Here is a 13,990-nt window from a genome sequence, read left to right on the forward strand (position 1 = left end):
TCACTCTAGACCAGGGGTTCTCAACCTTTTTCTCTGAGCGCTTCCCCCACGCCCCATGTGTGCCACAACAACTGTTTTTCTGCGTATCCAGTAGATTAAAAACCAGGGCCAGGGTAGCAAGCAGGACAATTTCCTGGGGACCCCACAAAGCTAAGTTACTTGGGCTTCTGCCCCAGGTGGTGGGGCACGGGCTTTGGCTTTCTGCCCTGGGCCCCAGCTAATCTAATGCCAGCCCAGCTCTCTGGTGTATTTTGGCACCCCCCCCCACCCCGAAACCTGCTCATGGCCTCCCCAGAGGGCCCCATATCCCTGGCTGAGAATCACTGCTCTAAAGGCTCCACTAACCTGTTAATGGGAGGAGGCCCCACTATGCATGGTTTTTTTCTTTCTTTTTTTTTTTTTTTTCCTTTTCTGGTGGCCTTTCACTTGGTCTAAGAAAATACCTTAATGAACACTTAGTCTCGGGTTTTTAATTTAATGTACAAATGTCAGCAATATAAGATCTGTATTTATATGACTTGGTGTCTTGCTAGAGATGTTGCTTTTTTGCATCAAGTTCCATCTGCCTTTCCTTTTGGGTACAAAGTGCTCTGATTGTCCCCAACTTGTAATACTTAGAATGTATACTCTGATAATCTCCTATCTCTTGCAGCTAAAATAAAACCATTTTTTTATTTATTTTTTAAATTCTGTGATCTGAGATGTTGAGCAGGAATCTTGGTTATGGGCTCTGTTCCTATAATAATAATAATATAATAAAAAAAGTAAATTATAGACATGCACTGTCAAATGATGATACAGGTCTGATATGAAGAGTGCTTGATGCGGAACACAGAACAAAGGTTGTTTGATTTGGAAGCAGTTGGCACACTGCATTTCCTCCTACAAAGGCATGTGATTGACTGATTTTATTCTTTCTCCAGATATTAGTACCGTGCAAAGGGAGCCTTTCAAGCAGCAGTCTCTCTACCTGCCAATTTGATTCCTATATTTTAAAACCAGTGGAAGAAAAATTTCAGACCCTAAATGGAAAGGTATTGTCTTGTTAATACAAATCTGGTGGAGGGATCCTGCCTGGGAACATGATAGACAAGAGTGAAAGGGGAGAGACCAAACTTCGAGTGATCCTAGGGTAGGCAGAGTTTGAGATAGTGCTATCTAATGACTAGAGCAGATAACTGGAGGCCTGGTCTCTGTTCCTGATTCTGCTCCTGGGAGTGTAACTCCAAACTCATTTTACAGAAGGGGAAATGGAGATACAGCTTCAAATTAATATCACTGCATTTGTGCAAAGTATTTGTATTTATTCGTAGAGCTAATTAGTAGGACAAACTCAGATGGGCTGTCTGTTCTGTCCATGAGAGCTTTGGGTTGAGTTCTGTGCTTGTACTCTAGCTGTACTTGTATAGACAGTAAGGGAGAAGTTTGTCCAGAAGAGGATGGCACAGAGTCTCAGACTTTTTTCTTAAGTTATAAATTGCAGTCGCCTCACACTCTGCACAAACTGATTCAGAAACATTCTGGTGACTTAATGTTACAAAGTTAAAGATGTATTAAAACAAACTGGACAGTCATGCTAATTGCTATAAATGAGAAGTCCTTCCGTGTGGCATGCTAGTATCAGTTAGTGGCATTGTTTTTTTTTCCAGTGAATTTTGAAATAAAGAAGTTCAGAATTCTTGCTTAAATGGGTGTTCTTTGTCCCAAATGCCCATAAAATAAGCTTCAGTGCACTTAAAGCATTTCAAAAGTTCTTTTAAAAAAAAAATGCTAAAGGTGAATGTGGAAAAACATGTTTTTTTTGTTGTTTGTGTTAAATGTGGCTAGTGACTTTTGCGTGCCCAACTCAAGGCACCTTTTAAAGGGACATAACTTTATTAGAAGATGGGTAGTAGGCATTTTCTGAAAACTGGCCCTTTTTAAGGTGTCTCAAGTTGAGTAACTAAAAACTTGGGCACCTACCCATTTCTGAATCTTGAACAAATGTGTCTGAATTTTCGTTGAACAAAAGATGCAGTGGAGAACAAACTTGGGGGGGGGGGGGGGGCAGGGCACAAAATCATCCAAGATTACTAATGTGGATTTAAAAATAAAAAACACTCCCTGCAGCACTGACTTGTTGAATAATAAGCTAAAACAAAAAAACAACCACCGCTACAAAGTACTTTTAATGGTCTTTTTGGTCTTACAAATACACCCTTCTTTTCCTAGTATACAGAACTATGCATTACAATTGTCAACTTCCTGTTTTTCTGCTCAGTATTGTGATTGATTTTTTTTTTTTTTTTTTTTTAATTTCAGGAAATCTTTATTCAAGGAAACTTGATTATTTTAGGAACTGGTTTTAATCATAATCTCTCAGTACCTGTTCTCTTTGAGGAAACATTCTACAATGAAAAAGAAGAAAGTTTTAGCTTATTGTGTATAGCTCATCCCCTGGAAGAATCTGAAATCTTAGGTGCGTACAGAAATGCCAGGAAAACACCAACAGTTGGTCTGCTTTGGTGTGAAACAAGACAGTCCTCTATTTTATAGGGTTAAGTATAATTTTAGGTTTGTCTTACAAAGCAGTACTTTGGATGGAAAACTCAAGATTTTTTTTTTTTTTTTTTTTAAACTGGCATGCTATCACTATTGATAGTGTAGCTAGGGAAGAACCAAACTTTAAACCTTGGCTGGTATTTTTTTTTTTTATGTAGTATAAGACTTAATAAAATTATTTTTAAATGGCCTCAATTTGAACTGAAAGTCAGCTCTGTGAAATGCTTGTTTTTAATGCAACATGGAATTAGAATTTCAGGTAGGTCCTAATCGGACAGCTTATTGTCTTGACTCTGTTTAAAACTAGTACTTGTATCACTTTATTAATGGTGTTGCTCCTTTCTACTGAGATCTTGAGATTGAATAAACTCTTTGATGTGGTCAGTTGCCGTATTTAGAAGTTGTCTGATAACCGTTTTTTGTAGCAGCTTTTCTTTTGGTGATGCCTGACTTTAGTATTAAAATTTTTAATTCTTGCTTCTTAAACTGGCTGCATTTGACATGGATCTGAGTAAGAACACTTTCCTGCTCTGGATTGGAGATACTGTAGGTAAGATTAGGGAAATATTGCCAAAGTAACTGCTTTAAAGCAGTATATGTAGCTTTTTTGCAGAATTTTGGCAAGTCGTTGCTGCTCACTGAGGGTAAAATAAAATGAAAAAGCAAAATGGAAACTTCTAAAAATGAATGCTGTCCCTAAAAGGCTCAACATACTTTACTTTCACATTTTATCTTGCAGAGGGTCTGGTAAACTGTATAAATGAAACTGACATTAGGGAAAGTGGAGTAATAACTGGCAGGGAAGTGTGAAAACTGGATTTGAACAATAAGTTTAAATGAGTCTGATTTACTCCTATATGGAATGAAACCGTAAACCTTAATCTAGCTTCTGAAAATAACTTCTCTTTTTAAAGGCGTGCTGTTGTTTTTTTTTTTTTTTTTTTTTTTTGGTCTGGTTATTTACTACACCTTCAGAAGAGCAGTAGAAGACTACAAGGTTAAAATCTGGTTTGGAGGGAATGAGAGCTGAGCTTGCTTTGGCTGTAGGTGATTAAGTTGCCTAGATAAATGGGAGCAGATTCTGCAATACAGATGGAAAAAGAACCTGGATGCTTTGTGGTGCACTAACTCCTAACTTTCATTGCAGAAGAATTTAAAACCCCATCAAAATCTTATTCCCTGAAAAACATTGAGGATGTGAGAGAATTTTTGGGAAGACATTGTGAAAGATTTGACAAACACATTGCATCTTTCCATAGGACTTTTAAAGAACATGAAAGAAAAAGCCTACGACATTACATAGTCAGTATCTCACTTTTAACCTTTGATAACCTAGAATTTTGACCTAATGTTTGTACATGGTGGTTTGCTTTTTTTTTTTTTTTTTTCGTAATTAAAAAATAATAATCAAATCCTGCTTGTCTCCGCACTTCATTACATTTTACTAATTGAGTGGGACTACTTGCCTGGCTTAGATAATCAGGATTTGTCTGAGTTCTAACATTGCATTGCTCATATTTAAATAACATAGCAACTTTTTAAAATATCATGTCTTGATTTTTCAGGATTCTGTTAATGCACTTTACACCAAATGCCTCCAGCATTTACTGAGGGATTCTCACTTGGTAAGCACTACTTCAGTAAATCTGTACTGTGAAAATAGCTGCCTATTGCTTAGACAATGTATTTAACTCAGTGCATAAATTCCCATATCTTTTAGAGGATGCTTGCAAAGCAGGAACCTCAGATGAATCTGATGAAACAAGCAGTTGAAGTAAGTCTCTGAGGCTAGGTAAAAACATCAATGGGTTATTTTTATCTCTTCTTTCCTTTTCCTTTCTAAACTGTGGTGTTTGTTCCCCAGATGTATGTACATCATGATATTTATGATCTGATCTTTAAATATGTGGGAACTATTGAGGCAAGTGAGGTAAGCTCTTTAATTATATTTAAAAAAAAATCTATGCAAGACTGATGAACCAACTTTTGTACAGCTTCTAAAAATATTGTGTTTTATTCACTGTTTAGGATGCAGCCTTTAACAAAATTACAAGAAGCCTCCAAGATCTCCAGCAAAAAGATATTGGAGTTAAGCCTGAATTCAGGTGAGAGTTGCATGATGAGGGACTTCTACATAACTCTTCATCAGGAATGGATTAAAGCTAAGTAGGTCTCAGGTCAGCCAAAAAGCAGCTCTTCTCCAAAGTCTGCTCGCTACTCCAGGGGAGGGAAGTCCATTTCTTTCTGCACTAGCCCCTGCGATGTTCTCACTTCTCCAAAAGATAGAAAAGTAAAGGGTTTGATGGCACCAGCTTGGGTTAGCTGCCCCATTGATGTGGTCTTAATTCCTCATTGCCTCCAGTATCTTAAAACTTCTCTCCCTTTTTTTATTTTGCTTTCAGAGGTGCTGACTTGCTAATGTGCTAAGGGGTGCTCGATCTCTGTTCCACCCCTGAGCACTCCCCACCCTCACTCCTTCCTCCCTCGCGCACTCCCCAGCACCTGCACGCCACTGAACAGCTGATCACCCAGAGGCAGTGATGGGCAGGGCTGCCAGTGGGTGGAAGGAGCTGGGGGGAGGGGGAGGCACTGATTGGCAGGGCTGTTGGCGGGTGGGAGGTGCAGTGGGAGCTGATCGGGGGGCTGCTGGAGGGTGCTGAGTGCCCACCATTTTTTTTTTTTTTTTTTCTCCCTGTGGGTGCTCCAGCCCTGGAGCACCCACAGAGTTGGTGCTTATGTGCTCAACAACATTTGGAACAAGAAGTTCCACCTTTTGTTCAAATGCAGATCTCCCTGATTCCAAGGGTGTGCAGAAGTGAACTCTGCCTCTTGGGCTTTAATTCATGGTATTGCCTGAAATTTGAACAATTGCACAAGCATACTTAATTAGTACATCTCATAAATCTGGGTTGTATACTAAGGCTTTTATCTTTCAAAAATATTTTATAGCTTTAATATTCCACGTGCAAAGCGAGAATTGGGTCAGCTGAATAAATGCACCTCCCCACAACAGAAACTGATCTGTCTTCGAAAAGTGGTGCAAATTATTATGCAGTCTCCTAGCCAAAGAGGTTGGTATTCAAAGCAATGAACTGGTAATTAATTTTTAATATGTGGCACTCTTCATCTTGAAAGCACTTTATATATACTCTCTAACTTTATTTGTGCTCTCTGTGTATATATACTCTCTCTAATATTATTTTTATATGTTGAAGAATTCATGTTCAAATAGAATACTAAGGGTCTGGCTTGCAGAATATTAAGTACAACAGGCAAAACTAGGGTTACCAAATGTCCCAATTTTATAGGGACAGTCCTGATATTTGGGGCTTTGTCTTGTATAGACACCTATTACTCCCTATCCTGATTTTTTTTCACACTTGCTATCTGGTCACACTGGGCAAAACAGACCCTTGAAGTAGTATACTTACCTTGGGCATAAACATCCTGTGGGAGAAAAACACTTGACTTGCATTGATACCACAGCAGAGAAAAGGCCTAATGTTGTTTTTTCTGCTGCAGAGGAATATTTTTCTTCAAGGAGTTAAGTGATTCATTGTAGCGCTGTTGAGTTGCTACAGCACTCTGACATCTGCCTTACGGTCCACCATAATCTTGTAAATGCACTGACTCCCAAAGGATGTTAAGTTAATTGAGACTTTCTTTACAACACTTAAAAATAGAATAAAACTGTGGAACAATAATCCTGGAAGATAAATGTTTATTCCCATTATTGCATGATGCCTTTTGTTAATCCATTGAAGATGTAAAATTAAGTTCCCTCTAATGAAACATGACCCTCTTGAAGTCAGATATTGAGTGTTGGTATAGTCCCACCAAACTGTTCAATGGGGCTGAAGTAAGAAATCCCCCCTCCAGTGAACAGGAGGCAGTAGCTCTCCACAGTCCATGTCTCTCCTCCCCATCACAAAGTTATTTATTATTTTACTATTTTAAAGGAAGGCTCTTTGGCTCTGAGGCTGTCCATTGTAGGGCTGTGCATGGTTTTGGGAAGAGTAATTATTCAAAACCTAGAGTCATAGAAACTCCTTTACTTCTTGAGGGAAGAGTTTGACAGAGGTGATTCCAGGGTATTTTTTGCACTCTACCATAGGCTGACACTTCTTGAATAGGCTGGCCTACATGGGTCACCTAGAAGGTGCATGATCTGATGAGTGGGTCTGGGTCCTGTTGAGGGTATCAGTAGAAAATATTGAATAAGTAACCTTTCTATCTGAAATGAGTTTAAAAAAGCTTAAATATTAAAATCCGCGTTCAGTCCTGGCTCTTATCTTTGGCCTCTTATGGCTTAAGCCACAAGTTTTTCCTATTACAAACTCTTTTATTTCCTTCAGTGAACATGGAGACCATGTGTGCAGATGATCTTCTCTCTGTGTTACTGTATCTGCTTGTAAAAACAGAGATTCCTAACTGGTATGTAACTTTCTTTTTACTGTACAAACATATCTGTAACTTGTACATAATGTTGCTGCATAAATAAATATAGATTCTTCTAGCAACAGCTAGCTCTACCAGGACAGGCTTGCTGTTTTTTATAACAATTTCTCAAATAGGTTTGAAGGGATCTTTACCCTCAGCAATAAAAAGGAACTTGCTTGTTTCCAGTCCCTCGGGAAAGAGCTGTAAACCTTGCTTCCATTTCCCTCCCCTTTTTATAGCTCGTCCATCACACATCAAATGTTGCTTGTTTTTTTGCCCCTTCCAGACTTCTTGATGTGACCCATCTTCACCTTTGGACCTATTTCATACCAAAATTCCTGACTTAATCTGTCTCTAAGCAGCCAGGAACCAATCCTCAATTCTCAGCTTGGTTCCTGGGGAACTTGACATTCAAAGGTGTGGAACACCTGGAGAGTAATCAATATCCAGAGGGATAATGTAACTAGAATGTTGCTGAAATGAACTTAACTATTTACTGCTAATATCTAACATACCTTTATGGATACTGGGTTAGAGATTAATAGTATGAATTGTACATTTAAATGTACTTGCAATGTAACAGTTGCATTAGCATTGCAATCCTGGATGTGGCTTTTAACAGACTTTTTTGTTTCCTTTCTTTCTTTGTAAAAAGGCATCTAAAATTAATGAAGTGCTTATGTTTTCAAGTACCATAGAATTTAGCACCACCTCATAATCCTGGAAAGTGTGTCCATACTGAATGCTAAATGTATCCATATTTTGCATAACTCTTCGTTCTTTCATCCAGCAGTTTCAGGGCATTTTGTATGTAAGCTCTCATCTCCCCTTGCTGGACAATTGGTTCAGCCTCTTCCATTATCTCCCTTCTTCTCAGTTTCAAACAAATACTAAAATAACCCAAAACTTTTCCTTCCTAGGGCTCTCAACAAGTTCAGGGGTCTGTAAATATAGCTGCTAGCTCCTTGTGATAAGAGAATGTGAATTGGCTTCTAGTTCCATCCACTTCTCTCCCCTCTCTGAGTAGACTGAGTAGCAATTTTAAAATAAGCCCCTCTCTCTCACACCTTCATGAATCCTTAAGGATAAGTGTTTTATCTTTACTTCTAGGATGGCAAATTTGAGTTACATCAAAAACTTCAGGTTTTGCAGTTCAGCAAAGGATGAACTGGGATACTGCCTGACCTCTGTTGAGGCTGCTATAGAATATATTCGACAAGGAAACCTCTCCGACAGACCAACAGTAAGATAATTTTATGACCATATTTAGCACCTTACAAGTATTAACTGCTCCTTCTAATACCTTTTTAGAGGTAGGTATTTTCCTTCTCTTTCCTCATACACTTAATGGTGATCAACAGGTTACTTAGGAGAGCAAGGTTCCATCCTTTGGGGGGAAATCTTAAACCCAGGGTCTCCATCTTCTACCTGCACAGCCAGGAGGGAGGCAAAAGATCCCACCTCACTTCTTTGAAAAGAGTAGTGAGCTGGTGTCCTAGCTAATGATCTTTCTCAAGTGTGGGTGGGGGAAATGTGAGTTTCACTGGTGAGCACATAACATCTGCTGCTTTACTTGACAAATCACTGGACTACCTTACCATCCCCTAGTTGCTTATAAAGCAGGTTGGGACACAACATGTTAAAGGTGCCATCTAATTCCAAATTCTTACTCTAGCCTGTTATATGGATCAAAGGCTTTCAGTAGTCTGAGGATGAATTAACAATTGATCTTCCATTCTATCTGTTTCTATTGAAGCATTATTATCTAGAGTTTTGGGTCTAGAAAATTAATGGCATTCTGTAACTGGCAATGGTTAGATATGAAAAGGAATGTGTACTGAATAATCAAATTTAACTAAAGGCAAATGGTTATCTGTCAAAGTGGAATACCTTGGGTGAAAATCTCACACACACACACACACACACACACACACACACACACACACACTGCACAGTACTTAGCAAGATGATGTATGCTTCAGGCTACATGACATAATGAACTGCTGTGGGAGGTTGTACAACAACACTCTACAAAACCTGATCTTTAAAACTGTATTCTTAAAATATTTACTAAGGAAACACGTTAAAATGGTAGTATCGCATAATGGTTTGCGTCCGAAGTGGGTATTCATCCACGAAAGCTCATGCTCCAAAACATCTGTTAGTCTATAAGGTGCCACTGGACTCTTTGCTGCTTTTACAGATCCAGACTAACACGGCTACCCCTCTGATAATAGTTTTAGTAGCTTTTTAGAAAATGCTAGAACTTTTTTTCTAGATCAGTTGTCTTATTAGATAGCAGCATGGTTTTAACCTCAATACAGTCTTACGGAGCTCAGTGCCATGCTTTCTCTTAGAATGCTGTGCAGCCTTTTTCTTTAATGTTTATTTTAAAAACGCTGGCTAAAACCTACATAGTAGCAGTGGGAGTGGGGGAGAAAAAAGGTTGCACTATAGATCAAAAACAGAATTATTCAGCGAGCCTTGACCACATAGTGCAGCTTCTAAATGTATTCCATGTATATGTTCCAAATAGTGGGCACCAGCTTTGGATTTCCCTCTTGTGAAGCTGATGACATTTAACAAATGATTTATGCAATGCAAATAATGAACTTTGTGGCACCAGCATGATAGCCCAGTGGTAACACAAAGCTCTGTGATGCTGGACAGCAGAGTTTGAAGCCCAGGTTTGCTCTTGGGTCTCTAACCTAGCAGGGGTCAGAAATGCTGCAGAGGCAGTGAATTAATTTCATGGTGGGTGAGCATGCCTTCTGTCAATCAGCTCAGGTCCCTGCAGGCCAATCAAGAGAGAGTGCTGATGTGACTTTAAAAGCTGCCATGGTCAAAGGAGAGCCCCTGTGGTTTATTTAGGGTAGGGAGCCAGCCTCTTACATGTGGAAAACCGACTAGGTCCTGAATTTAGATCACACTTGTTTCTTGTGCCAAATGAAGAGAGCCTAAAAAGAAACCTACCTAGGGTTGTGTTTTTTGTTTTGTTTAACAAAGTCCTTCTCAGTAGCTTTTAAAAAGTGTACTGTAGTCTGTTTACTCTGTTTTGTAATCTCTTTTGGTTGTTAAGCTCTCAAAACACTCTAGAGTTTCTGCTCTTGCAAAAATAGGTGTTCCCGGTGTGACCTGGAAACCAAAGGATGTGAACATGGGACCACAGAGACTGAGACTTGTTTGAATTATCTATCAACTGCATAGCACTGGAATCTGGATTACTGTGGCCGGCTTGATTGATTGGCTCAATGTACAGGGTTTGGGGTGGGACAATTCCAGGGCACAATCTTAACAAAGCAAAACCTCTTAGAGTAACTTCAAAATTTTATTTAAAGAAATACTTTTATGGTAATATGCTATTTTGCTTTTCTGTGGTGATCTTTCCACAAATCTATGGCACTCTGAACTATTGAACATTTAGAAAAGAACATGATGTTTTGTATTTAGTATCTCTTGTTATATTGCTATATTGAATCCTGTTAAGAAAACATAATAAAGTGTTAATGTTAAAAACAAAGTTTGCAATTTTTCCTTTTTAATTTCAGCCATCATGCAGCTATCTCAAAATTCTTGTAATTCTCAGTAATATATGAATAGCAATAGTTCCAGCTGACTCTCAGTCCAGAAATATTTACATTTTTAAATTCTTTGTAAAACAGTGCATGAACTAACACTGAGGATACCAGTAAAAAACTGTATTTGGTGGATTGTGGTCTTTTTTCAAAAGACAAAATTGGTTTTATATAAAACAAGTTGCTCATTTAAAAAGAAGGGACCGAAAAAAAGAATAAAAATTGCCTTCCTCTAAGTCTGGTCCCATCTGTCTTCACATAACTGAATAGAGCAATTCTTTACATAACAGGAGATCTCACTATATATTAAAGGTTGTTCCAATTTTCTGACATTGCTGCCGATCTTAGATGTCTGTTTTGAGAATGAACACTAATTGATTCTTCCAGAGTTCCAAATAGGAGAACCAGAGACCTGAGCAGTGCCTCAGAGTATCTCCCTGGTACCAACTTGTTGCATTTGAAATCTGAAGCCATAGTATAAGCAGAGTAGTGATTCCAGCCTGCAGGGTTCATAAGCCTTTCAAATGACTGACAGTGCAGACTGAATGTGTTGGTCATTCCTAGTTTTCCTCTCTCCTTCTGGGCTTCCTTCCTACATCCAACTTCCATTTCCATTGTTACCTAGCTGGTTGACTTCTAAGGAAAGCCTGCAACACCAGGGAGCAACAAGAACAGCTTCAGGCATCTAGGGAATCTCATTCTTCTCTGCCCCCTACCACCATTTTCTCTTTCCCCTCACCTTCAGTGTCTGTGTGGGAAGCCTGCAGCAGGAGCCCTCTTCCTCCCACTGTCAACATCGGGGATTGAAAGCTGTGACTCCATTGTGGCCCCTTAATTAGTGCCATTCCTAGGGATGTGTAAACCAGAGAATCATATAGTGCTCCTTTAGCAGCTGCAGCACTGGGGTTTGGGGTGTCAGCAATAAAGTTTATTCTAAGAAAGAAGGGAAGCCTGAAAAGGACAGGACTCACATGGGGTGGGAGAATGAAATTGGGGCCACCATTCACCAAAACTCCCCTTCTCTATTGGGTGCTGGGCCAGTCTGAATCTTCTGGATTACCCCAATAAAAAGGGATCTGAGAACAGGCACTGCTTCTGTACAGTGCACTGTGAGCCATGTGCATTGAGGAGTAGAGCCAGGAACGAGTACAAGTCACCCAGCAGCTACTGAACAGGAAAGAGCGAAATTCCCTGAGTGAAGGGGGAAGGATGGGGTGGGAGGAGGGCAATGTATATAGAAAAAAGGGGTAAAAACTCAAGGTAGTAGTGTAGTCTCTGCCAGTCTCACCAGCCCTACGCAACTGAAAACATTTGTGTGTGTTGATCCCTAATCTCCTATTTAGTTCTGCCCCGGCAAAGAATAAATCAGTTGGTCTTCAGTTTCCTGGCTGGGGCACTGGGCACTAGTCACTAGGCCAAGTTTCAGGCTCTTTGCTTGCCATAGGATCCTGCTGAATCCTTTACTCCATTCCAAGGTATCCAGTACTGGTGGGGGAAACAGGAGTTAAATGGTAAGGAAAAATGATGAATCTCCAGGTCTGCTGTGACAACTCCTGATGCTGCTTGCAGCGGGGACAGATAGCTTCTGAAGGAGCTGCTAGCAGTCAGCCTGCTCCTTCTTAGCCCTTCCCTCCACCAGTCCCTAGAGCACCCAACTGTGGGCAAAACACATAGGGAGGAATCCGCCTACCCAAGGCAATAGCAGGCAGCAGGACTGGCCTGTTGGCAGCATATGTCTTAGTGCTTTGAAAAAGCAAATGAGGAAAAGACAAAAGGCACAATGGAGAAAACTAGAAGAGATTGAGGCACAGCTGGGAGAGGAGTTGAAAAGAGCCTGTAGCTGGATGGACCTATTGTGGGGGTGGTAAAATGGATAGGGACTGGAGGAGCACGTGAGTTATGAAGGTCCCTCTTTGAATTTGTGCCTGTGGATAGTGGGGCTTCATAACTATTATGCCCCAGCGGCAGGGGGCAGTAACAAATGGCTTTCATTTAATGGGCCAGAATGTAGCAACAAGTTCTAGTTCAGAGATTCTGAAAGCCAACACCTGCCCTTTTTTGGGGGGTGGGTGGGAAGAGAAGACTTTTACACTGAAATACATGGACAGTACATGTCCTCAACCATCCAAGAGTTCAGGTCTAAAGTGTTGTTCATTATAATAAAATCCCCTCTAACTAGTGACCCACATCAGCACTGATGGAAATGGAGGTATTTACTGTTCTGGACTCAGTTATTGTCTGAGGATTTTGGCAGGGGATTGAAGGCAGGTTCTAATATATTTCACTCTCTTGTCGTGTAGATAAGGGATGATAGGTGCTTAAAAGTTCTGGGAATGCAATCTATCTTGTCCTACTGCAACACAAGCAATGTTTTTGGTAATTATCAGAGAATTCTAACCAAAACAATCCATCCAGGGGACCATGCTCTACTTTCAAACAAATGAAACCCTCATTCTCACTCACTGAAGTGTAGAACATAGTAGCTAAACCAGAACATGCAATTTATCCTTTCAATTAATTGTCTTGCTTGTAGAAATGGTCAATAGACAATGCTTCAGAAGGTTACCCATTCATTATTTCTCTTTGGCACATATTCCCACATAGGAATAATTATATAACAGGGCAAAATCTTTCCTGATATTTCATACAAGCCTGTGTTCTGGAGCATGAGGATTGCCATCATTTGGGGGAGAGAGAAATAGTGCTGAACTACTTGCCTGGGATTTCTGATGTTCATTAATTCCATAGATAGTTTAATACTGCAAGTAATTACAATCTCTGACCAATTGCACTACGCACTCAGGCCAACATTTTCAAACCTGGGTGCCTCTAATTAGGCACTAAAATCCATATTTTGACACCTACCTGTCAACTCATCCAGTGGGAGCAGCAGGTGCTATTTCACCAAAACCTCTGAAAAACCGGTCTACCTATTTAGGTACTAGAAAGCTAGGCACCCAGGTTTGAAAATGTTGGTGTCTGTCCTGCTATCTTTTGTGTGTAACTAAAACCCAAACCAAACCAATTTAGAGGATATACATGTTCTCTAGTCTCACATCACAGTATTGAGTTTTTAAATCTCTGTATTGAGTTTTCCATTGTAGGTCAGTCATATGCATAGTTTAAAAACTATTCCATGGTTTAGCATGCATAACTAAATTCAGGGGCTACTAGTGATCAAAACCAAACAAGTTCTTAGAATAGTTAGTGCTTTAAAATTTTGTGTGGAAAATTCAAAGAAAACAAGCAATGTTAAAGATTGTACACACTTTGGGAGAGAACAGCTCATGTACATGCAAGCAAATGGAGTTCCTTTTATTGATCTTACAACTGTGTAAATTTAGTGACTAATAAAATTGCTGTAAGGAGAGCACAGCTCATGTGAGGCTTATGAAAAATAGTACCATATCACATACACTCACAATCCGTTGCAA

At 39.7% G+C, this 13,990-nt stretch overlaps 1 protein-coding gene across 3 annotated transcripts in view; it reads left to right on the top strand.

Moving 5' to 3' along the window:
- Nucleotides 1-13,990, top strand: part of ANKRD27 (ankyrin repeat domain 27) — a 73,790-nt gene that overhangs the window by 14,940 nt on the left and 44,860 nt on the right. For all 3 annotated transcript variants that reach the window (XM_054048553.1, XM_054048551.1, XM_054048552.1), the window contains exons 3-12: nt 924-1,034; nt 2,302-2,458; nt 3,689-3,843; nt 4,107-4,166; nt 4,262-4,315; nt 4,406-4,471; nt 4,570-4,646; nt 5,491-5,612; nt 6,897-6,975; nt 8,092-8,224. In XM_054048553.1, coding sequence (XP_053904528.1) covers nt 924-1,034; nt 2,302-2,458; nt 3,689-3,843; nt 4,107-4,166; nt 4,262-4,315; nt 4,406-4,471; nt 4,570-4,646; nt 5,491-5,612; nt 6,897-6,975; nt 8,092-8,224 — 1,014 coding nt within the window. The remainder of the gene's footprint in view (nt 1-923; nt 1,035-2,301; nt 2,459-3,688; nt 3,844-4,106; nt 4,167-4,261; nt 4,316-4,405; nt 4,472-4,569; nt 4,647-5,490; nt 5,613-6,896; nt 6,976-8,091; nt 8,225-13,990) is intronic.

The sequence above is a fragment of the Malaclemys terrapin genome, chromosome 14 (assembly GCF_027887155.1).
Source record: "Malaclemys terrapin pileata isolate rMalTer1 chromosome 14, rMalTer1.hap1, whole genome shotgun sequence".
In the NCBI taxonomy this organism is placed as follows: Eukaryota; Metazoa; Chordata; order Testudines; family Emydidae; genus Malaclemys; species Malaclemys terrapin.